The sequence below is a fragment of the Ostrinia furnacalis genome, unplaced genomic scaffold, assembly GCF_004193835.3.
Source record: "Ostrinia furnacalis isolate ACB-3 unplaced genomic scaffold, ASM419383v2 OfSCF0209, whole genome shotgun sequence".
In the NCBI taxonomy this organism is placed as follows: domain Eukaryota; kingdom Metazoa; phylum Arthropoda; class Insecta; order Lepidoptera; family Crambidae; genus Ostrinia; species Ostrinia furnacalis.
The window spans coordinates 202,321-222,531 of NW_021130448.1; the positions used below are offsets into that span (position 1 = coordinate 202,321).

The 20,211-nt window shown below is 41.0% G+C and overlaps 1 protein-coding gene across 1 annotated transcript in view; it reads right to left on the bottom strand.

Moving 5' to 3' along the window:
- Nucleotides 1-2,169: 2,169 nt before the first annotated feature.
- Nucleotides 2,170-20,211, bottom strand: part of bent (projectin protein bent) — a 113,557-nt gene continuing 95,515 nt past the window's right edge. The window contains exons 79-94 of the mRNA XM_028309300.1: nucleotides 18,665-18,783; nucleotides 17,825-17,975; nucleotides 16,698-16,864; nucleotides 15,788-15,926; nucleotides 14,689-14,806; nucleotides 13,677-13,813; nucleotides 11,352-11,521; nucleotides 11,094-11,165; nucleotides 10,428-10,499; nucleotides 10,125-10,196; nucleotides 9,909-9,980; nucleotides 9,676-9,747; nucleotides 9,438-9,514; nucleotides 5,664-5,800; nucleotides 4,713-4,882; nucleotides 2,170-2,856 (exon numbers count right to left, since the gene is read on the bottom strand). Coding sequence (XP_028165101.1) covers nucleotides 2,650-2,856; nucleotides 4,713-4,882; nucleotides 5,664-5,800; nucleotides 9,438-9,514; nucleotides 9,676-9,747; nucleotides 9,909-9,980; nucleotides 10,125-10,196; nucleotides 10,428-10,499; nucleotides 11,094-11,165; nucleotides 11,352-11,521; nucleotides 13,677-13,813; nucleotides 14,689-14,806; nucleotides 15,788-15,926; nucleotides 16,698-16,864; nucleotides 17,825-17,975; nucleotides 18,665-18,783 — 1,952 coding nt within the window. The 3' untranslated portion in view covers nucleotides 2,170-2,649. The remainder of the gene's footprint in view (nucleotides 2,857-4,712; nucleotides 4,883-5,663; nucleotides 5,801-9,437; nucleotides 9,515-9,675; nucleotides 9,748-9,908; nucleotides 9,981-10,124; nucleotides 10,197-10,427; nucleotides 10,500-11,093; nucleotides 11,166-11,351; nucleotides 11,522-13,676; nucleotides 13,814-14,688; nucleotides 14,807-15,787; nucleotides 15,927-16,697; nucleotides 16,865-17,824; nucleotides 17,976-18,664; nucleotides 18,784-20,211) is intronic.

Here is a 20,211-nt window from a genome sequence, read left to right on the forward strand (position 1 = left end):
GATCATCATACTCACTCTTCACCGAAACTCTGTAATATGTATAATGTCACTTCCTATGTTCCGCCTGCACACGAATTCAATGCTACGCCTACGCGTTGGATTATGCATTGTGAGCCGTAATTTTAATGTCAGCAGCCATTACAAAAGTGGCACAAATTAGTTGTGTGTACGAATTAATTTACTTTTAAGATCAAGGGTCTTACCTCACGTTTTCGAAGATCTAGGCCGCAATCAAAGCGCATGTTGAATGTTCACACTTCATGCTATAGTTCGCTTCAGAAGTCGCTGATGCCACGATGCCAGTTTTACACTTTCCTGCTGTTAGGCTCTCTTCAAAAGTCACTGATGCTTTTCCATCTTTTTCAACCTTCATGATAAGGACTCCGTAAGCTTATCCAACTAACTGCCTAATTGGGTTGCCAACGTTAAAAAACTAATATTGTTCTAGTAAGTTTAACTTAGGAACATTTTTTTTATAATTAAAATACTAAATCCAAAATTAACATCCACTTTCGGTCTAAAGTTTGATAAAAATAAATGACGTAATTAACGATCGTGATCAAAAATAAAATCTATGGAGATACCTATAGCTACGCAAAGACTACCCTCAAATTAATAAAAGTTACTTCTAAATAGGTAATATTAAAATTGCAATGAATCGATCAAATTGGCCTGGTCATAATTAAAATTTTATTTCCATAATTGAATTACGACGTTCCATGTTGCTAGTAAAACAGACACCTACCCACATTATTACAGAACTAACACATCACTCCGTTTTAATTAAACAACTCATTCGTATCTTTAAAAGAGCAAAAGACATGAATAGATCCCGTCACCTCGTCGAGTGAAGAATAAAAAACAATCATAACTGGTTCCTGGGATTTCATATTTTAAAATAAGCGTATTTTGAATAAGAGGTTTTGCCGCGTCACGTTCGAGGTTCGTAATAGTGTTGTGTGGATCGATTGTTTTAGTATCGATATAATTTTATTCGGATCTTCGAGATATTACTTTGATGATGACCTGGATAAATAGTTTACCAAATTACAACTTTAGTGTTGCGAAGTTGAATGTCAGCAAGATTCAACTTTCAATTAAGTCTTCAGCATAATTATTTCGAGTAGGAATTATGTTAGTTTAAAACTTTAAAGTACCTAATATCTTTTTTATAGCATACATACTTGAGTGATAATTGGCACAGCATCTTAGTAACGTCCTTCTAGCAATAATGGTAAAGATATCAGTTCACAATAATTTTCCTTTATAAACTCGCACAATGCTAGGTGCTGGTTAGACTAGACTCTGCTCTATATAAAACGTCACCTAACTTGACTCGATTTTTTATCGATGTCGATAGATTGTCACAAACAACACTAGTTTGTAATGCCTCGATTATGTGTCGGATCGAGACGCCTATTTGTAGCTTGTGAGGTAACAAAAGTGTGGATTGTGGAAATCAACTTTGAGGTTTTAATGCAAGCTATTATGGTTATAAATTGTAGCTGCGGTGATGCTATCATCGCCTCTCGAAAGGGCTCAAAACTATACAAAGTTATCACGCATTTTGTGTAACTTTTTAAAGTGTTTGATATGCTTTTTAAGAATGAATGTTTTAAAGGCTGGTTCTTGGTCTCCAGTAGTCTTAAAATAAGACCTGACCACTGATTTTTCCCAAAAATAATGAACATAGCTAATTTAAAAATGTCGCAGGGCCGATGAATGAAGTAAAGCAGTGGGTCTAGACAAAGTGCCATTATAATCGCAAACCAGTCGAAAAGTGGTCGAAAAGCCCCTTTTTTGTATGGAATTTGACGGATTCGATTTTCGATTCGATCAAAAAGTGCGTTTTGTCTAGGGGGGCAGTTCTCAAAATGATGTAACCGGAAAAAAGTCCAACAGTGGACTGCTCTATAGCAGCCTATGCTAAAATGCCTATCTCTATGATAAGCTCTATTTTCATTTGATGAAGCTAATGATGATTATACTATTTTTAGTAATTTTAACATTAAGTCACTGTTCAGAATCACACCAGGGATGAAAAGATACTTATAGATTGAAATGTCATCAAAATGAAACACCCATGAATATTTTTCAGGTATACATATTTATTTATAAATTACGCGGTCACATGATATAAATTAAATTATGTACAATTAAATAATACAGTTATATAAAAATAATTATTACAGATCGTAGCTAGAGGCGACGCCCGTCCGTCGAGCATTCTTCGGTGGCGCTCCGAACGTTCGGCGAAGGTTCGTCATCCCCACAACCGCAACATAAAGTATATAAACTCAAGCTTAAATTTAAAAGCTGCATTCTGTTAGGCCAGGACAATAGATACGATAAAGAAAACAAAAAAGAAATAATAACAACGGATAAATTCGAATAAATAAATTAACATTTAAACGTTAACAGTGACTAGAGAGCGAGGATTCCGTCCAAGCGACTTCTCGTAGGCATTCGATAGGGTGTAACACTTATGAATACTTAATAAATTAATAAATAATTTAATATAAAAAAAACTTCTTTACACACTTAGACTCCGAGTTGTATAAAAAAAATTGCTCAATTGAATCATTCTCCAGTTTTTGGGGGTACCGCAGGGTAGTGTTCTGGGTCCCTGTTTATTGGTCATTGTTTTGTCTAGATGTCGCTGACGTTTAGGTAGAAGGCTGCGTGCGCATCGCCTTTGGAACCGACAGCGCGGGCTTGGTACTGGCCGGCGTCGTCGGGCGAGGCCTTGGCGATCTCGAAGCGATATCGCGACGTGCCTTCCATCGTGAACCTGTAGCGGGCGGATGTCTCGTCCACTGGCTTGCCGTCCTTCAACCATTGGAGCTGGAGTGGTGGCTGTAAAGATTTTGGATAATTAGTATGATGTTTTAGCTCAGAGGTCAAAAGGATATTAGTTATAGATTCTGAAGAGTAAAAATGGAAACAATTTCCCCATTTAACTAAACAACGAGCAATAAGTAAACCCTGTGCAATGGAAGTCTTTTCAGATGCTGGGACTGCTGCGGGCTTTAATGCGTTGAGATAGGGTCCACATTACCTTGTCCGCTTATTAATTTCGTTGCGGGTCCAATGACAGTTTAACTTTCCCCCGGGACAAACTTGGCCTTCATTGGTTGGGTTTTTTTATTTGCGGTTAAGCTGTAGATCCTGGCTACACAGGAGTTGCAGTGGGAACCAGAGGTGGGAATAGTCCCGTTTACCTTGTCCAGCTCCGCGGTGAACACGGCCGGCTCCGCGGATGACACGGTGGCGGAACCAGGGAACAGCTTGTACTGGGGCGTCACAGGCTGAAAGCGACTCTGATGCCTGTACATAGGGTCTACTTTACCTTGTCCAGCTCCGCGGTGAACACGGCCGGCTCCGCGGATGACACGGTGGCGGATCCTGGGAACTGTTTGTACTGCGGCGCCGCAAGCTAAACGCGCCTTTAGTGCGCGGGAATAGGGTCTATTCTATCACAAATTGAAAGCGACTGTAGTGAACTTAACTGACTGAACTGCTTCTACTGGGGCGTCACAGGCTGAAAGCAACTCTAGTGCCTGGCAATAGGATCCACTTTACCTTGTCCAGCTCCGCGGTGAACAAGGCCGGCTCCGCGGATCACACGGTGGCGGATCCGGGGAACTGCTTGTACTGCGGCGCCGCAAGCTATAGGCGTCTTTATTGCCTAGCGATAGGGTCCACTTTACCTTTTATGATACGGTGGTGGAGTTGAAGAACTGCTTGTACTTCGGCGCCGCAAGCTATAGACGCCTCTAGTGCCTAGCAATAGGGTCCCATTTACCTTGTCCAACTCCGCGGTGAATACGGCCAGCGGGAACTGCTTGTCCTATGGCGCCACAGGCTGAAAGCGACTGATGCCTGGCAATAGGGTCTACTCTACCATAAATTGAAGGCGACTGTAGTTCCTAGCAATAGGGTCCACTCTATCTTTTCCAACACCGCGGTGAACACGGCCACACAGGATGGCTACACAGGAGTTGCAGCGGTGGGAACGAGAGGTGGCATTAGTCCAGTAGTGCCTAGCAATAGGGTCTACTTTACCTTGTCCAGCTCCGCGGTGAACACGGCCGGCTCCGCGGATGACACGGTGGCGGATCCTGGGAACAGCTTGTACTGCGGCGCCGCAAGCTAAAGGCGTCTCTATTGTCTAGCAATAGGGTCTACTTAACCTTGTATGAGCCGGGGAACCGCTTGTACTGTGGCGCCACAAGCTGAAAGAGCCTCAGATGGGTCTACTCTACCGGGAATTCTGCGGGCTAAAAGCGACTGTAGTGCCTTGCAATAAGGTCTACTTTACCTTGTCCAGCTCCGCGGTGAACACGGCCGGCTCCGCGGATGACACTGTGGCGGAGCCGGGGAATAGACAGTTTGACACCATACCCCAATAATTCGAAACCACAACTGTTTTAAAAAGACTCTTCATTCTGCTCTTAAAAACCTAATTTATTTTAAATTACCTGTAAATTTCGATTTTTGTTCGAATTGTAATTGAAAAAAGTAGTTTAATTGGGTTGACAAAATAGTGACGTCACTTGCTTGTAGTGCCATACAAGATCTATGGGAGAGTTTCGTTTTGACAGTTTTAAAAAGTACGTCAATTGACTGTGGTGTCAACATGTCTATTGCTTGTACTGTGGCGCCATTAAACTAAAAGCGACTCTGATGCTTAACAATAGGGTCTACTTTACCTTGTCCAGCTCCGCGGTGAACACGGCCGGCTCCGCGGATGACACGGTGGCGGATCCTGGGAACAGCTTGTACTGCGGCGCCGCCGGGGTTTCCCCGGGCACCATGACAACTAGGGAGCACGACGAGAACGACTCGCCCGCGTCGTTGAATGCCTCGCATGTGTATACGCCTGGAAACAAAATGTTATTTTAATAATAAACCATCGGAGATATTCTTCTTCATAGGTTCTTCTTCTTCGTCGACTACACAGTGTCAGCCCAAAAAGAGTTATTCATAGGTTGTCTGGAAGAGATAGTTTTGTAGCGATAAGACTGCCTAAATTGTACTGTCCCTGTATATCTCTTGCTTTTTTTTTGTGTGGTGTACAATAAAGTGTCTTTATTATTTTATTATTATACATCAATCTTTTTTGATTAATTAAAAATAAATGCAAGAATTCAGATTTTAACTGCCACAATGGGGAATTAAACCCCGGATTTACTGAGTTCAATACAATTTAAACATTAGCGCCATCTACAGACGTTTTGTCGAACGATACATGGAAGATTTTCTTTGAAAGTGTCTAGTGAGAAATCACGGCGCTATTTATTTTTAATAAATCATGACATTGATCATTATAATTTGTAACCGGCTAACAATGAATCGATGTGTTAATGAAAATAACTCAATTGATTGGCAAATCGAATTACTTTTGTCTAAAATTACATATTTAACGCCATCTATGCCTCACTAGCTGAACTACTCAACATACTTTTCCATAATAACAAATCTTGCATTTAACGCCATCTATGCTTCACTAGCTAAACTACTTCCTATACTTTTCCTTTTTATAACAAATATTGCATTTAACGCCATCTATGCATCACTAACTTAACTACTCACTATAACTTTCCCGTGTTAACAAATTACTAATTTAACGCCATCTATGCGTCACCATCTGAACTACTCACCAGCATCCTCAGGGAATATTTCTGCGATGTGTAACTTGTGAATGTTGGCCTCGCTTGAGTATTGGAAGTCTTTGGAAGGCTTGATCTCTTTGTTGTTGTGCAGCCAGACCACGTCGAAACGCTCGGCGCCTACGATTCTGTTGGGGAAACGGATTGGTTTAATTTATATCGGATGAGAAAGAGTTACCTTGGTTTGTCACTAGATGGTGTTGTTACGGTACAAAGAGTTTTTTGCTGGTTCTCATTTTATTTATTTCTTGATAAACAATTTACCAACAACATAATCCTTACACATGCATTGTTACATTATAAGAGAGCTAAAATCTGAAAGATATGCAACAATCTCGGTTATAATTTAGGTAGTTCAGTTAATCAATAAAAGGGATAATTTTATTTGTTGATTTCAAAGCTACTCAAAATCAAATTAACTCTTTGAGGATTGGATTAAGAGCCATTTTACATTTTCGTGCGAATTTCTAAGATTTTGGAAGCATGAATTACTATCTTAAGCAACACCCAGAGATTATTTAATAACTGCGAAAGATAGGTCGATCCTTGGTGTTGACCATTAATGAAACGGATTTACTAAAACTCTTTTGCTTAATTCTCAGTGCCCCGTCTCCCACAACCATTTTACGGAAAAATTGCCGCAGACTCTATTTCAAAGTCCTGTATCTATTATTTATGCTCATATCCCTTTCAGGACGACCTAACACGATCGTGCACGTTATTTCAAAAAATTCCCGCGACTTTTCTAACAAACTTTTCGGGCCCAAGACGCTAGCCAACGATCGTGCATCAGTCTGTTTATGAATTAAACGCATAGGTGCGAGAGAGAAGGCCGTCAGTGTTCTTTGACACCAAGGTAAAGATGTCGACCTCTTTTGTTGAGCGGAGTGGTCAGCGTTAGTACTTATTATTTCGTGATTAATTCAACTATTTTACTAGAATTTTGGTTTTAATATTTTGTTTAGTTAGTAATGTAATTCGGTAAATCAAATTTTTGGCATTATTTATTTTGCAGTGGGAAATATTACCTCTCAAAATTTTGTTTGCACGATAGTGACGATCCGACTCAAACCCAACATTCGGTAACATACTTTGTATGGCGGTGAACTATTCTTTTTTAATGCTTTCAATTAAATTTCGGCTTTTAGGAACAGAATTAACGGGTGAATTGTTGCTTCAGCTTATTGGGCATGTCAATTATTCCGAAATTGAAGAGATGGAACATGATAAAGGCAATGTAGAAGTCTTGGTTTGCCATTGATGCCTACTGATGAGCCTCAATCACCTTCAAGACATGGTCCATTGTCAGTTACTGTGCCAATAGCTCTCTAAAAGTCGTCGGAAAGCCATGCGACTGGCCAAAGGGTCTTGATACAGATGCCATTGAACCAGAGGGATTATTACTATCCAGAACTATTGTCAGCAGTAGTAGTCTCCTTTGACCTACAGTGTAGGCTTTTGACGATATGTTTTTTGAACATGCAGGTGTTTGTACCAATAATTATCCGCAAAACGGGAAAAGTATTGAATACCCCAGCAAAAAAGTTCAAAAAGTAGTTTGAATTAATTTCTTCATGGAATGTATTCCGTCCCCACGCATTCACGTGTATTGTCGTCGAATAGAATGAGATTAGCTTTAGTTGCTGACAAAATTTTCAGAGATCTATTTTGAGTTTTAGTGTGGCTTTCCATGTTGTAAACAGTGATGAAGCTCCTGCAGTAGGAAAACCAGAATTGAGTTTCGGAAGGAAGGGCATGCTGTGCCTACTCAAGTCTAGAATGCTTGAGATAAAGTAGAAAGACAACATTTTTTTTCTGATGTGAGAAAAAATCAAATAGGTAAATTATACATTATTTCTTTATTATTATGTATGATGTACTGTCTTAGGTACGATACAACTACGGATTAAGATCCTTTAGTCGACGCAGCGTTGAAATTGTACAGATAAATGCAGGTTGCGCACTCACTACGCGACGTCAAGCAATAAAAACCTAAAATTCGAACGCCAACTTTTTGCTACAACGCTCTTAAAGTTCCTTCGCCTTTTAAGAGTATTAAAAATATATGTTTCTAAATATTTTATTGTTTTTTAGGTTTTTAACTTCAAAACCTGATACCGTCACTTTCGTGCAGTAAATTAATTTAAGCCTGAGCGTCACGATCGTGCTGGGTCCCCCCACGCAGAGGGGGGCAAGGGGGATTTTTAAAATTATTTTTTTGGAGTACCTTATACAATAATAAAACATGCTATGTAGTCAAAAATGTTAATTTTAAAAAATCTGAAATCCGGCCTGAAAGGGATATAATAAGCTTAAAAATATATAGTAATCATCAAACATATCGCACCCTTAATAATGAATGGGCACAACTCCAAAATTCAGTTTTTTGGGAAAAGCCAAAAAACAAATCGGCGGATCGCGGTTTTTTACATAATTGGCTCTAAAATCTTTATTTTATCAGCTACAACTTTCAAATTAAGCATACTTCATCACTGGTATCTGTTATATAATTTGACATAAGACATTTTTGAAAATATTGATTATGAGTATTTAAAAATATTGTTTCAAAAAATATTTCAAAGTCAGGCCTTTATTTTACTATTTCCGTTGTTGTGATTTTGGGTATTACTTATACTTGTGCCCATCTAATCCTTAGGCTGAATTGAATTGTTTTATATGGCATATTCCCTAATATTGCTCTCTAATATTTAAAAATAAGTGTATTATTCGATTTTTATATTGATTTACGCCCAATAACATTGGGGACAGTTATCGTGCGGTATAGTAGCTTATAGCCAATTCAGTATAACAGTAGGGTGCTGAATACTAGGAAATTATTAGATATGTCGAATTAGATTAAAATAAAGACTATTAGCTATTTCTCTGAGAAAACCGACATGAAAATACTAATTTTATGCATTCAAAATATTTTTACTTAGATAGATAGGGACTCTTACCTTATAAAAATATGCTTTTCATCAAATCAAGAAAAAACCTACAAAAACTTTTTCTGTAAGGTTTTCTGTTATGGATTTGTTCAGGATAATCACTTATTAAAGTCCAACAGCCAGTACCTTGGTATCTTTTTTCCACTATCCTGCTGTCCTGGTGGAAGGAACCGTTCTCCTTGTCCCTTACTATAATTACCCACATTATGTNCTTTATCTTTTATGAGCCGGGAAACCGCTTATACTGTGGCGCCACAAGCTGAAAGAGCCTCAGATGGGTCTACTCTACCGGGAATTCTGCGGGTTAAAAGCGACTCTAGTGCCTGGCAATAAGGTCTACTCTACCTTGTCCAGCTCCGCGGTGAACACGGCCGGCTCCGCGGATGACACGGTGGCGGATCCTGGGAACTGCTTGTACTGCAGCGCTACAAGCTAAAGGTGCCTCTCATCATCATCATCATTTCAGCCACAGGACGTCCACTGCTGAACATAGGCCTCCCCCAATGACTTCCACATCGCATGGTTGGTAGCGGCCTGCATCCAGCGCCTTCCTACTACCTTTATCAGGTCGTCCGTCCACCTTGTAGTGGACGTCCCACGCTGCGTTTTCCGGTACGTAGCCTCCACTCCAGAACCTTACTGCCCCATCGGCCGTCAGCTTTGCGTACTATGTGCCCTGCCCATTGCCACTTCAGCTTGCTAATCCGTCGGGCTATGTCAGTGACTTTAGTTCGTATACGGATCTCCTCATTTCTGATTTGATCTCGTAAAGAAACTAAAGAAACTGGCGCCTCTAGTGCCTAGCAATAAGGTCTACTCTACCTTGTCCAGCTCCGCGGTGAACACGGCCGGCTCCGCGGATGACACGGTGGCGGATCCTGGGAACAGCTTGTACTGCGGCGCCAGAAGCTAAACGCGCCTTTAGTGCGCGGGAATAGGGTCTATTCTATCACAAATTGAAGGCGACTGTAGTGAACTTAACCAACTAAACTGCTTCTACTGGGGCGTCACAGGCTGAAAGCGACTCTGATGCCTGTACATAGGGTCTACTTTACCTTGTCCAGCTCCGCGGTGAATACGGCCGGCTCCGCGGATGACACGGTGGCGGAACCAGGGAACTGCTTGTACTGCGGCGCCACAAGCTAAACGCGCCTTTAGTGCGCGGGAATAGGGTCTATTCTATCACAAATTGAAAGCGACTGTAGTGAACTTAACTGACTGAACTGCTTCTACTGGGGCGTCACAGGCTGAAAGCAACTCTAGTGCCTGGCAATAGGATCCACTTTACCTTGTCCAGCTCTGCGGTGAACACGGCCGGCTCCGCGGATGACACGGTGGCGGAACCAGGGAACTGCTTGTACTGCGGTGCCACAAGCTAAAGGCGCCTCTAGTGCCTAGTAATAGGGTCCTCTTTACCTTGTATAATACGGTGGCGGAGCCTGCTTGTATTTCGGCGCCACAAGCTATAGGGGCTTCTAGTGCCTAGCAATAAGGTCCACTCTACCTTGTCCAGCTCCGTGGTGAACACGGCCGGCTCCGCGGATGACACGGTGGCGGAACCAGGGAACTGCTTGTACTGCGGCGCCGCAAGCGAAAGGCGTCTCTATTGCCTACCAATAGGGTCTATTCTACTACAAATTGAAGGCGACTGTAGTTCCTAGCAATAGGGTCTACTTTACCTTGTATGAGCCGGGGAACCGCTTGTACTGTGACGCCACAAGCTGAAAGAGCCTCAGATGGGTCTACTCTACCGGGAATTCTGCGGGCTAAAAGCGACTGTAGTGCCTGGCAATAAGGTCCACTTTACCTTGTCCAGCTCCGCAGTGAACACGGCCGGCTCCGCGGATGACACAGAAGCGGAGCCGGGGAACTGCTTGTACTGCGGCGCCGCGAGCGAAAGGCGTCTTTAGTGCGCAGTGATAGGGTCTATTCTACCCCAAATTGAAGGCGACTGTAGTTCTTAGCAATAGGGTCTACTTTACCTTGTGTGAGCCGGGGAACCGCTTGTATTGTGGCGCCACAAGCTGAAAGCGACTCTGATGCCTGTACATAGGGTCTACTCTACCTTGTCCACCTTGTCCTTGATTCTAGTTAGCGGGAATAGGGTCTATTCTACCACAAATTGAAGGCGACTGTAGTGAACTTAACCAACTAAACTGCTTCTACTGCGGCGTCACAGGCTGAAAGCGCCTTTAGTGCCTATTAATAGGGTCCACTTTACCTTGTATGATACGGTGGCGGAGCCGAAGAACTACTTGTACTTCGGCGCCGCAAGCTATAGACGCCTCTAGTGCCTAACAATAGGGTCTACTTTACCTTGTCCAGCTCTGCGGTGAACACGGCCGACGGGAACTGCTTGTCCTATGGCGCCACAGGCTGAAAGCGACTCTGATGCCTGGGAATAGGGTCTATTCTACCGGGAATTCTGCGGGCTGAATTCGATTCTAGTGCTTAACAATACGGTCTACTCTACCTTGTCCAGCTCCGCGGTGAACACGGCCGGCTCCGCGGATGACACGGTGGCGGATCCTGGGAACAGCTTGTACTGCGGCGCCGCAAGCGAAAGGCGTCTCTATTGCCTACGAATAGGGTCTATTCTACCACAAATTCAAGGCGACTGTAGTTCTCAGCAATAGGGTCTACTTTACCTTGTATGAGCCGGGAAACCGCTTATACTGTGGCGCCACAAGCTGAAAGCGACTCTGATGCCTATACATAGGGTCTACTTTACCTTGTCCAGCTCCGCGGTGAACACGGCCGGCTCCGCGGATGATACGGTGGCGGATCCTGGGAACAGCTTGTACTGCGGTGCCGCCGGGGTTTCCCCGGGGACCATGACTACTAGGGAGCACGACGAGAACGACTCGCCCGCGTCGTTGAATGCCTCGCATGTGTATACGCCTGGAAATAAAATGACATTTTAACAATACTCTATACTAATATTATAAATGCCTCTGTCTGTCTGTCTGTCCGTCACGTTTTCACGCCTAAACCTAAATTTGGCATAGAGATAGTTTGAGTCCCGGGAAAGGACATAGTTTTTATACCGGTTTTTGAAACAGGAACGCGCACGATAAGGTTTTTCTGTGACAGACAAAATTCCACGCGGGCGGAAAGCTAGTTAAGGCTTGGTATTTCTGCTAAAGTAGGTATTTCGCGCTGTCAAAATCTGCGCGCGCAATACTTCGCCGAAGACAGCGCGCCAAAGAGCTCTCGCGGCTACACAGTATAGAAATACGCAGTTTAGAAAATAATACGCAGTTGGTTAGGTTAGGCTGACTTCCTTCCGTTCAAGCGTAACACTCACAGCACTTTCTAATACAAATCATATCCAAGTGATACAAATTAAAACAACTTTCAAAATTTTTGGGAATATAATATTTTAGAATCGAATAAATATAGAATATAACCAGGCCTGTTCATCTCCGCGAGTTTACATCGAAACAAAACACGCACGATGGCCCACCTACAGGATACTATTCGACAAGGCCTCACATACGAGCGAACATTGACTCACGCACGCGTATTCTTGTGAATGATGGAAGTAAATAAAGAAAATGGTCTACTAAATACTGTGCAGTATTTAACTGCCTAAATAATAATAAAAACACAGAATGTACTTTTTTAAGTTGCCTCAAGACACTGAGAGGTAAATAAGTAGTTAATATTATTCATGATAATTCATGCTAAATCATGTATTTCCTCCGCCATTTTCCGCAGTTTGGCACCTCACGTCACATCATTTTACCGAAGTCAGCCCTATAAAGTCGGATTCTTTAGAAATTTCCCTATATGTAAACAAATATGGCCAACTGACATTAAAACATTTTTAATCTGTGCCCTAGTGAGGCGACAAAACCTCTCGTTAATCGCGGATTGAAATTATTGTAGTACTTACGTACCTATAGAAAGAATTTATAATGCTTTATAAAGCAATGCATTAAACAATTAGTAGTACATTCAATGAAGAAAAAATACATTGTTGATTAAGACCCTATTTAAATGCAATCAGTAATAAAAATGATTGAATAATTGAAATAAAATCGATTAAATTTACCGACTATTGTCTATGACTTACAGGTTACAACACTGATGTGTCAGAGACAACATGGAGATAACACATAATTTTAAACTTCAAGTCAATTTGACAAGTCTCACAAATTTTCATCGTCCACATATTTTGCTAAAATAATTTGTTTAAAGATTGATTCCAAACTTGTATAATCGTGAGAATAAAGTTGGTTTCATGGGCTTGTGAAATAATGTGTATGATATTATGAACACGTAAGTGATTATGGTGTAATTGTGTGCAGAAGTGTTTGTTTACATTCAAGGAAATTTCTAAAGAATTTAGGTATAGCTTCGGCGCAGTGCCGATCACTGACGTTTGTCAACAAAATGGTGCTTGACTCTTGAGACAGGCTAAATTACACNTCTTAGCCTTTAATTTTACTGTTTAGTACCTCAAAAATGAAAAATGAAAACCTCATTTTCGCCATTTTCTCTGCTACCCGGCCTTAAAAATAAATGCAACGATTCAGATTTTAACCCATCCTAACGGGGAATTGAACCCCGGATTCACTGCGTTTAATACAAATAAAACATTAGCGCCATCTACAGACGTTTTGTCGAACGATACATCGAAGATTTTCTTTGGAAGTGCCTAGTCGGTGAGAAATCACGGCGCTAGTTCTTTTTAATAAATATTCACATATAAGATCATCTTAATTGTAACAGGCTAACAATGGATGGATGCGTTTATGAAAATAACTGAACAACCAAAACTGTCATAACATCGATTTACTTTTGTCTAAATTTACTTATTTAACGCCATCTATGCCGCACTACTCAGATACTTTTCCATAATAACAAATCTTGCATTTCACGCCATCTATGCTTCACTAGCTAAACTACTTCCTATACTTTTCCTTAATAACAAATCTTGCATTAAATAAACGCCATCTATGCATCACTAGCTGAACTACTTCTTATACTTTTTCTTAATAACAAATCTTACATTTAACGCCATCTATGCGTCACCATCTGAACTACTCACCAGCATCCTCAGGGAATATTTCTGCGATGTGTAACTTGTGAATGTTGGCCTCGCTTGAATACTGGAAGTCTTTGGAAGGCTTGATCTCTTTGTTGTTGTGCAGCCAGACCACGTCGAAACGCTCGGCGCCTACGATTCTGTTGGGAAAAATTGTGGTTTAATTTTTGTAGTAAGTAATATGGGATGAGAAAGAGGTTATTTAGTTTGTTAATAGATGGCGTTGTTTGGGTATTTATGTATTTTAGCTTTTGTAAGATGTTGTTTTCAGCTGATTCTAATCTAATATAAAAATAATGATAATACTGATTTGTTCTACATCAAAATTATCTATTATTTATTGATGTATCTTTTTCCGTAATCTATAATATTATTTCCTGCAGTGAAACCTGATGTAAATTAGAGAAGGTCGTGGTTCTCCATTGGAAATGAATGCTGATGATCATGAAAGTTTAAAAGCATCATCCCAACCACTGTTGATTTTTGTATTACCACATGTCACAAATAATGATGATAAAGCTAGTTCGTTTCATATCGATAAGACCGCCTGATTGTTATGTTATGGTTGTGCACCAAAAAAAGGTGTCGTCTTTTTCTTTCTAATTAAATGTCACTTTAAAAAAAATTTCAATTGGGTGTAACTTTTTATTAATTAGAGCGCTTTCACATTAGGGCGTAAGAAGCGCGACAGCAGGGCGGCAGCGGCGTTTTTATAATGAAGGCAGGCATATTGTTTTATTTAATTGACTTGATTATTATTATATTGACATGCATGATGATAACCTATGTACAATTAGTCTTATAAGCGCTTTGGAATATATTCTGTTAGCTTGTAAGATGATTGAATAATAAAAAAATAAATCCGCTGTCATATAATTTGAAATTATCGGCAGCGCGTCTGTCGCTCGTTTATCGCGCTGCTATAGTCGCCTAAAGGTAAAGCGCTCTGAGAGGGTTTGTGTATTTCTTTCTTTTCTTATTTAAGCGTGGTGTACAATAAGTTTTATCTAGTTACCTGCAGGCCAGCGTAACCGCATCGCCGTCGGTGACGACCTGCGACTGCGCATGGTCCACGATCCTCGGCGGCTTGTCGCCCGTCTTCACTCCGGGAGCCGCCGCCGCGCCGTCCATGGCTGTAGAGATGATAAATAATGTATAATTATTAGGTCTTACTTATCATCACTACATAGTATAAAACAAAGTAGCTTTTGCTGTCTGCCCCTATGTATGCTTAGATCTTTAAAACTACGCAACGGATTTTGATGCGGTTATCTTTAATAAATAGAGTGATTCAAGAGGAAGTTTAAAATATGCATATTGCATTTATATGAAGAGAAAAACCGAGAAATTCCACCCATACGAAGCCGGGGCCGGTCACTAGTTTTTTACATATTTAGGTCTTTGCGGGGGTTTTAGTTAATGCCCATTCATCAAGGAGTTGCATATTATGCATAATAAACTGTAGCCCCTACTGTAAAATGCCTAAAGTATTTTTACTCTAAAAATACCAATGTTTCGTTTTACGCTTGGTATCAGCCTACTTGCTTCTAAACCATGAAACTATGTTCACCGGGGTGAATATGTTTCGCTCACGTAGCTAAATGCAGGCTACTCTGTAGTATTTAAAAGTGCTAGCTAGTTAACAAGTCTTTAGTTTAGCAAAAATGTTCTATGGCAGTTGGAGCCCAGGATAGCTGATTTGCCATTTGCTGATGAATTAGAATAGATGAGATACAAGCCAAGAGCTTTCTCGCTATGGATAAAAAAAATGTTAAAATCAAGTGGCAGTGGGCGGGGCACATAGTCCATCAGTAACATCCGTTGGGGCAGAAAAGTTCTCGAGTGGCGACCACGGGCTGGAAGACGTAGCGTGGGCAGGCCTCCTACTAGGTGGACCGAAAATTGTATCGTCCTTCAAATCCTACCATAAGTTTCGTTCCTGATTGTCTAATGCCCGTTTTCACCATCAGTCCCTAATTTTTAAGTGACCTCTACGGTAACACATAACAGGAGTTTTGATACCATAGGGGGCCCTTAAAAATTTGGGATTGATGGTGAAAACGGGCATAAGCGGGAAGGGTTCTGCCTAAAAGTAAAGTAAAAATGATACTCACGTTTGACGGAGACCTTGCACTTGGTCTCGACCTCGCCCTGGCTGTTGATGGCCTTGAGCGAGTATTCGCCTTCGTCTTCGGGGAACACCTCGCTGATTGCCAGCGAGGCTACGCCGTTTTTGTACTTGAGGTCTACCACCTGTAGAGCAAATATTGTCGGTTAGTTTTATGTCTCTAGGTATACATTTATAAAAGTCGTATAAACAATATCTTGGGCTGACATAGATACTTTACGTTGAGTTAACATGTAACCTAGTGAGGGCTATCGTTTTTATACTTAACAGTTGGCACCCCTGGCGATTGACAGGACCTTACTCTACAGTGGCGCCATCTTGATGAGTGCAAATGCGATAGTCCTCCTACCACTTTAGCGCTCACCAGTTGGTGCCACTGTCTTCGCTACTAGCAAGTGACAGGACCATACTCTACAGTGGCGCTAACTGGTGAGCGCTAAAACGATAGCCCTCATTCACGTATTTTCACAGTCAAGATCTCGCTGACGTTCAGAAGTCGTCCCATTGAAAAACAGTTGTACATCCGTATTCACAAGGGTCAGTTCGATAGAACGATTACTCGATAGGATCGCAACTCAGCGATTTGTTGTCGTTGAAGTTTTGTTACGTGAATAAGGCTATTGATTGATAATATGATTTCTGACGCGTAGATGGATAACAAATTACAGATTGAGCGTCGTGGCATTCCTTGAGGGATCTTGCGATTATGATTATGAAAACAGTAGAACAAAAAAGCTTTGTTGCGTTCTCCTTGAGGCTTACGTTAATCCAGATAGCAATTAAATAACCTAAATGAAATAATGTGCAGACACAGAACAGACTCGTAATGGCCCTTCGAGCAGGAATGGTCCTTCGAGCCGGATGGTCCTTCGAGCCGGATGTATGTAGATGCTTACCTCAGACGAGTGCAGCGGCTTGCCGTTCTTGTACCACTGCACGCGCGGGTCGGGGTCGCCTCGCACTGCGCACGACAGGAGTAAAGGTGCTCCGTCGCGCGCGTTTAGCACGTCGGGCAGCGCGCGCGCGAATGACGGCGCGCACATCGTTGAGTCTGACGCTGGTACTGTAAAGGTATTTATTGTATTATTGGTAAGAGAAACTGACTGACTGACTGACAGATCAACGCACAGCCTAAACGGCCAAACGTAGGCACTTGAAATTTGGAAGGGACGTAGCTTAGGTACCGTAGAGGTGCACTAAGAAAGGAATTCCCGAAATTCCCACGGGAACGGGAACTAGCGCGAAAATCCTTTTGTATAAAAAATCTAAACCGCTTAAGTTAGACGCTTGAAATTTGGTATGCAGGTACCTTAGTAAACTTAAAGCTTAGGTACAACAGGATATTGCAAAATTCCCACGGGAACGGGAGTTAGCGGGAAAAAACCTTTGTATGAAAAAATCTAAACCGCTTAAGATAGATGAAGGGGGTAAAACGGGATCCACGCGTACGAAGTCGCGGGCGGCCGCTAGTTATTCATATATGCGACTATGGTCGGTGTCGGACTGCCTTAATTTGAGGGTACTTCGTTGTCTTTTTAGATTATTCGGCATGAACTTGGAACTATAAGCCTTCTATCCTATTGTATAAGCGGTCAACAGTTGATGCAACTGCCTCATAGTCACGTTAAGGAGAAAAATGACTTATTTATCTGTGGAGCCAACAGCTAAGCGCAAATACGATAGTCTTCAGTTTCAGTACATGATTAAACATCTTGACATTTTAGCTGTGTCGCTACAGTTATAATATGGCTACTAGCAGACTTCTGCTTGTATTACATAGCATGTACTATACAATAAATATCGTATTTCAAATCTGTTGTTTTTATTTTCCACTGTAAAATAACACGATAGTTTAAAATCTTATGCTTAACGAAATAAACACTTCTATGAACACAACGATCTGGTGAAGGTTGCGGAAAGCACCTGGATGTCAGCAAGGCAGACCGGTCGTTGTGGGAATCCTTGGAGGCTTTTGTCCAGCAGTGGACGTCATTTGGCTGAAACCAACGAAGTAAATACTCACAAACTAGCTCTTTAGTGGCGCTCCTCGACCGCGAAGACGCGTCCGAGTCCAGTTTGGCGCCGTACTTCTTCTTGCTCGCTTCTACCGAGCTCTGCGGCGAGTATTTGGGCCTGGGCGCCGCGTGCGACTTCTGTGGCGGGTCGATTGTGACCTAAAGAAAAAGCGAATCCATGTCATAATTAAATAAAAATCGACACATTCCTTCTACGGTGAATAGATCATCCTCATTATCAGATTATTTACATTCCACTGCAGGCACTACCCATTGTATATTGTGCCCCTGAAAATTATCTTAAATTTCTAGAGACGGGTTGGGACAGCCTAATTTCGCATTTCTCCCTTAGCTTATCTATACTAAAGCCTGGTCCGTGAGCACGTAGAATTTTGTCCAATGACCCCGCAGTGAGTGTGCGAGCGCGACAGCAATATAATTACGCGCCAGCGATAAGGATGAGTAGCTTGGAGTCATTGGAAAAAATTCTATGTACTCACGGACCAGGCTTTACACTTAATGACATATTGGCATGCTAGTGGTTATTGCACGTTGAGATACCCATTGACAAGTAGACATTTCCGCATACCACTGTGCTTGTAAGCTATGCTTTCAATTACATAGGTAGGTATATGCTTTCAATTACTATTTCAACGAAAGTTGCATTTGACGATTAACTCAAGTTGGATTTTCGGAAAGTTAAGCTTTCATAAAATGTATCCCCTATTACGTCATCCAAGGCAGGAGTCTCTGTTCTGCTGGACCCTTACGACTCTTAGCAGATAAGGCTCATAGTTATAGCAAAACCTCACGGCTCTTACTGCATAGGGTCCATAGCTGTAACGTACCTTAGTCTTGGTGATGATAGGTGGTGGTGCAGGCTTGATGGGCTTCTCGATGTAGCGACGGTCTCCTGAGTGCAGGAAGTTGTGCGCTAGCGCCGCTTGCTCGGGTGAGACTACCTCGCCTGCAAACACAATCAAGTTTACAATGTATTTCCAATAACTTGTATTTTCTTCTTGGTGGTGAGAGCGAAAGATAGAAAGAAGTAGTAGAAAAGACCTGAGGTGGAATTGTGTAAAGCAATCATTATAATTTGACAGTTCATAACAATACGATTATTCTGTCAAACGCTTTGTTTAGTTGACTTTATCGTACGTTATGAACTGTCAAATGATTACGATTGCTTTACACAATTTTACCACTGATTTAACTGAAGGCAAGGACGCAGTTATAAAGCTTGCACCGAGCGTATAAAAAGTTATTTATTAGCTTGCTTATTTCTTCCAAAAAACTAGCTTCAACTAGCACTGATATGTTTTTAATTTTAGTGATTTGCAGTTCTTATCAACAGGGTGTGCAAGGTTTGGTATAGGCGAACACTACACACCGATCAGAATAGAAAGGTTAATCAGAAAAAAAGATCGAGTATAATATTTAAATGAGCTCACAAAACGGATCTCTCCCATAGCTTTTGTATAACAATGGAGACTGACAATTTATTGATTGCTACTAAAAATCACATTTCGTAATGAATAAAATGAAGTATTTTTTAGGAAATGTATTTTGGAGTTTTTGGTTATCTACCCACGTCCCAGATAAAATATTAAATTTATAAAAAACTAGCTGACCCGGCGAACTTTGTTCCGCCTTAATGGCAATAAATAAGCAGACTTTTTTTTTTAATTTCGAACGGGATAAAAAGTATCCTATGTCCTTCTCCTGGCTCTAAACTACCTCCCTGACAATTTTCAGCTAAATCGGTTCAGCCGTTCTTGAGTTATAAGTGGAGTAACTAACACGACTTTCTTTTATATATACAGTGTGAGTCACGTTAAAGTGTACATATGAAAATAGATGAAACTATACCTATTTTTATCGACAAAAAAGAGGTCAAAATTTTTATGAGATTTTTTTTTAAATTTTTTATAGAATTTTTTATCTTCGAATTACTTATTGTAAAGAAAACGTAATAACTTTTAAACTAAGCGGTATATCCTGATAAAATAAAAACAGAAATAATGCTAAATAATAGGCGATACCAAAAAAATACATAAAATACACAAAAAAGGCCAACAAATAATAAAAAATGACACTTTTTGAAAAAAATCTGCTTCAAAATTCGTGTTTTTTTGGTTATTTGATAAATTTCTCCAAAAAATGCCCCTATAACAGGTAGTTTTTATTACTTTGTATTATTCTCTATCGTATTATCTTTGTAAAACCAAAAATCGCATGTCTCTATCCCTATCACAACATTTGCTATGATCGTTTGAACAAAGGCCTGCCACAACATTATTCTCTGCTACAGGTAGAGACAATTTTAATTTTAACTAAAATGCTTATTTTACTTCGAAATCTTTTGTTTTTATTTGAAATCTAACTTGTCTTTATC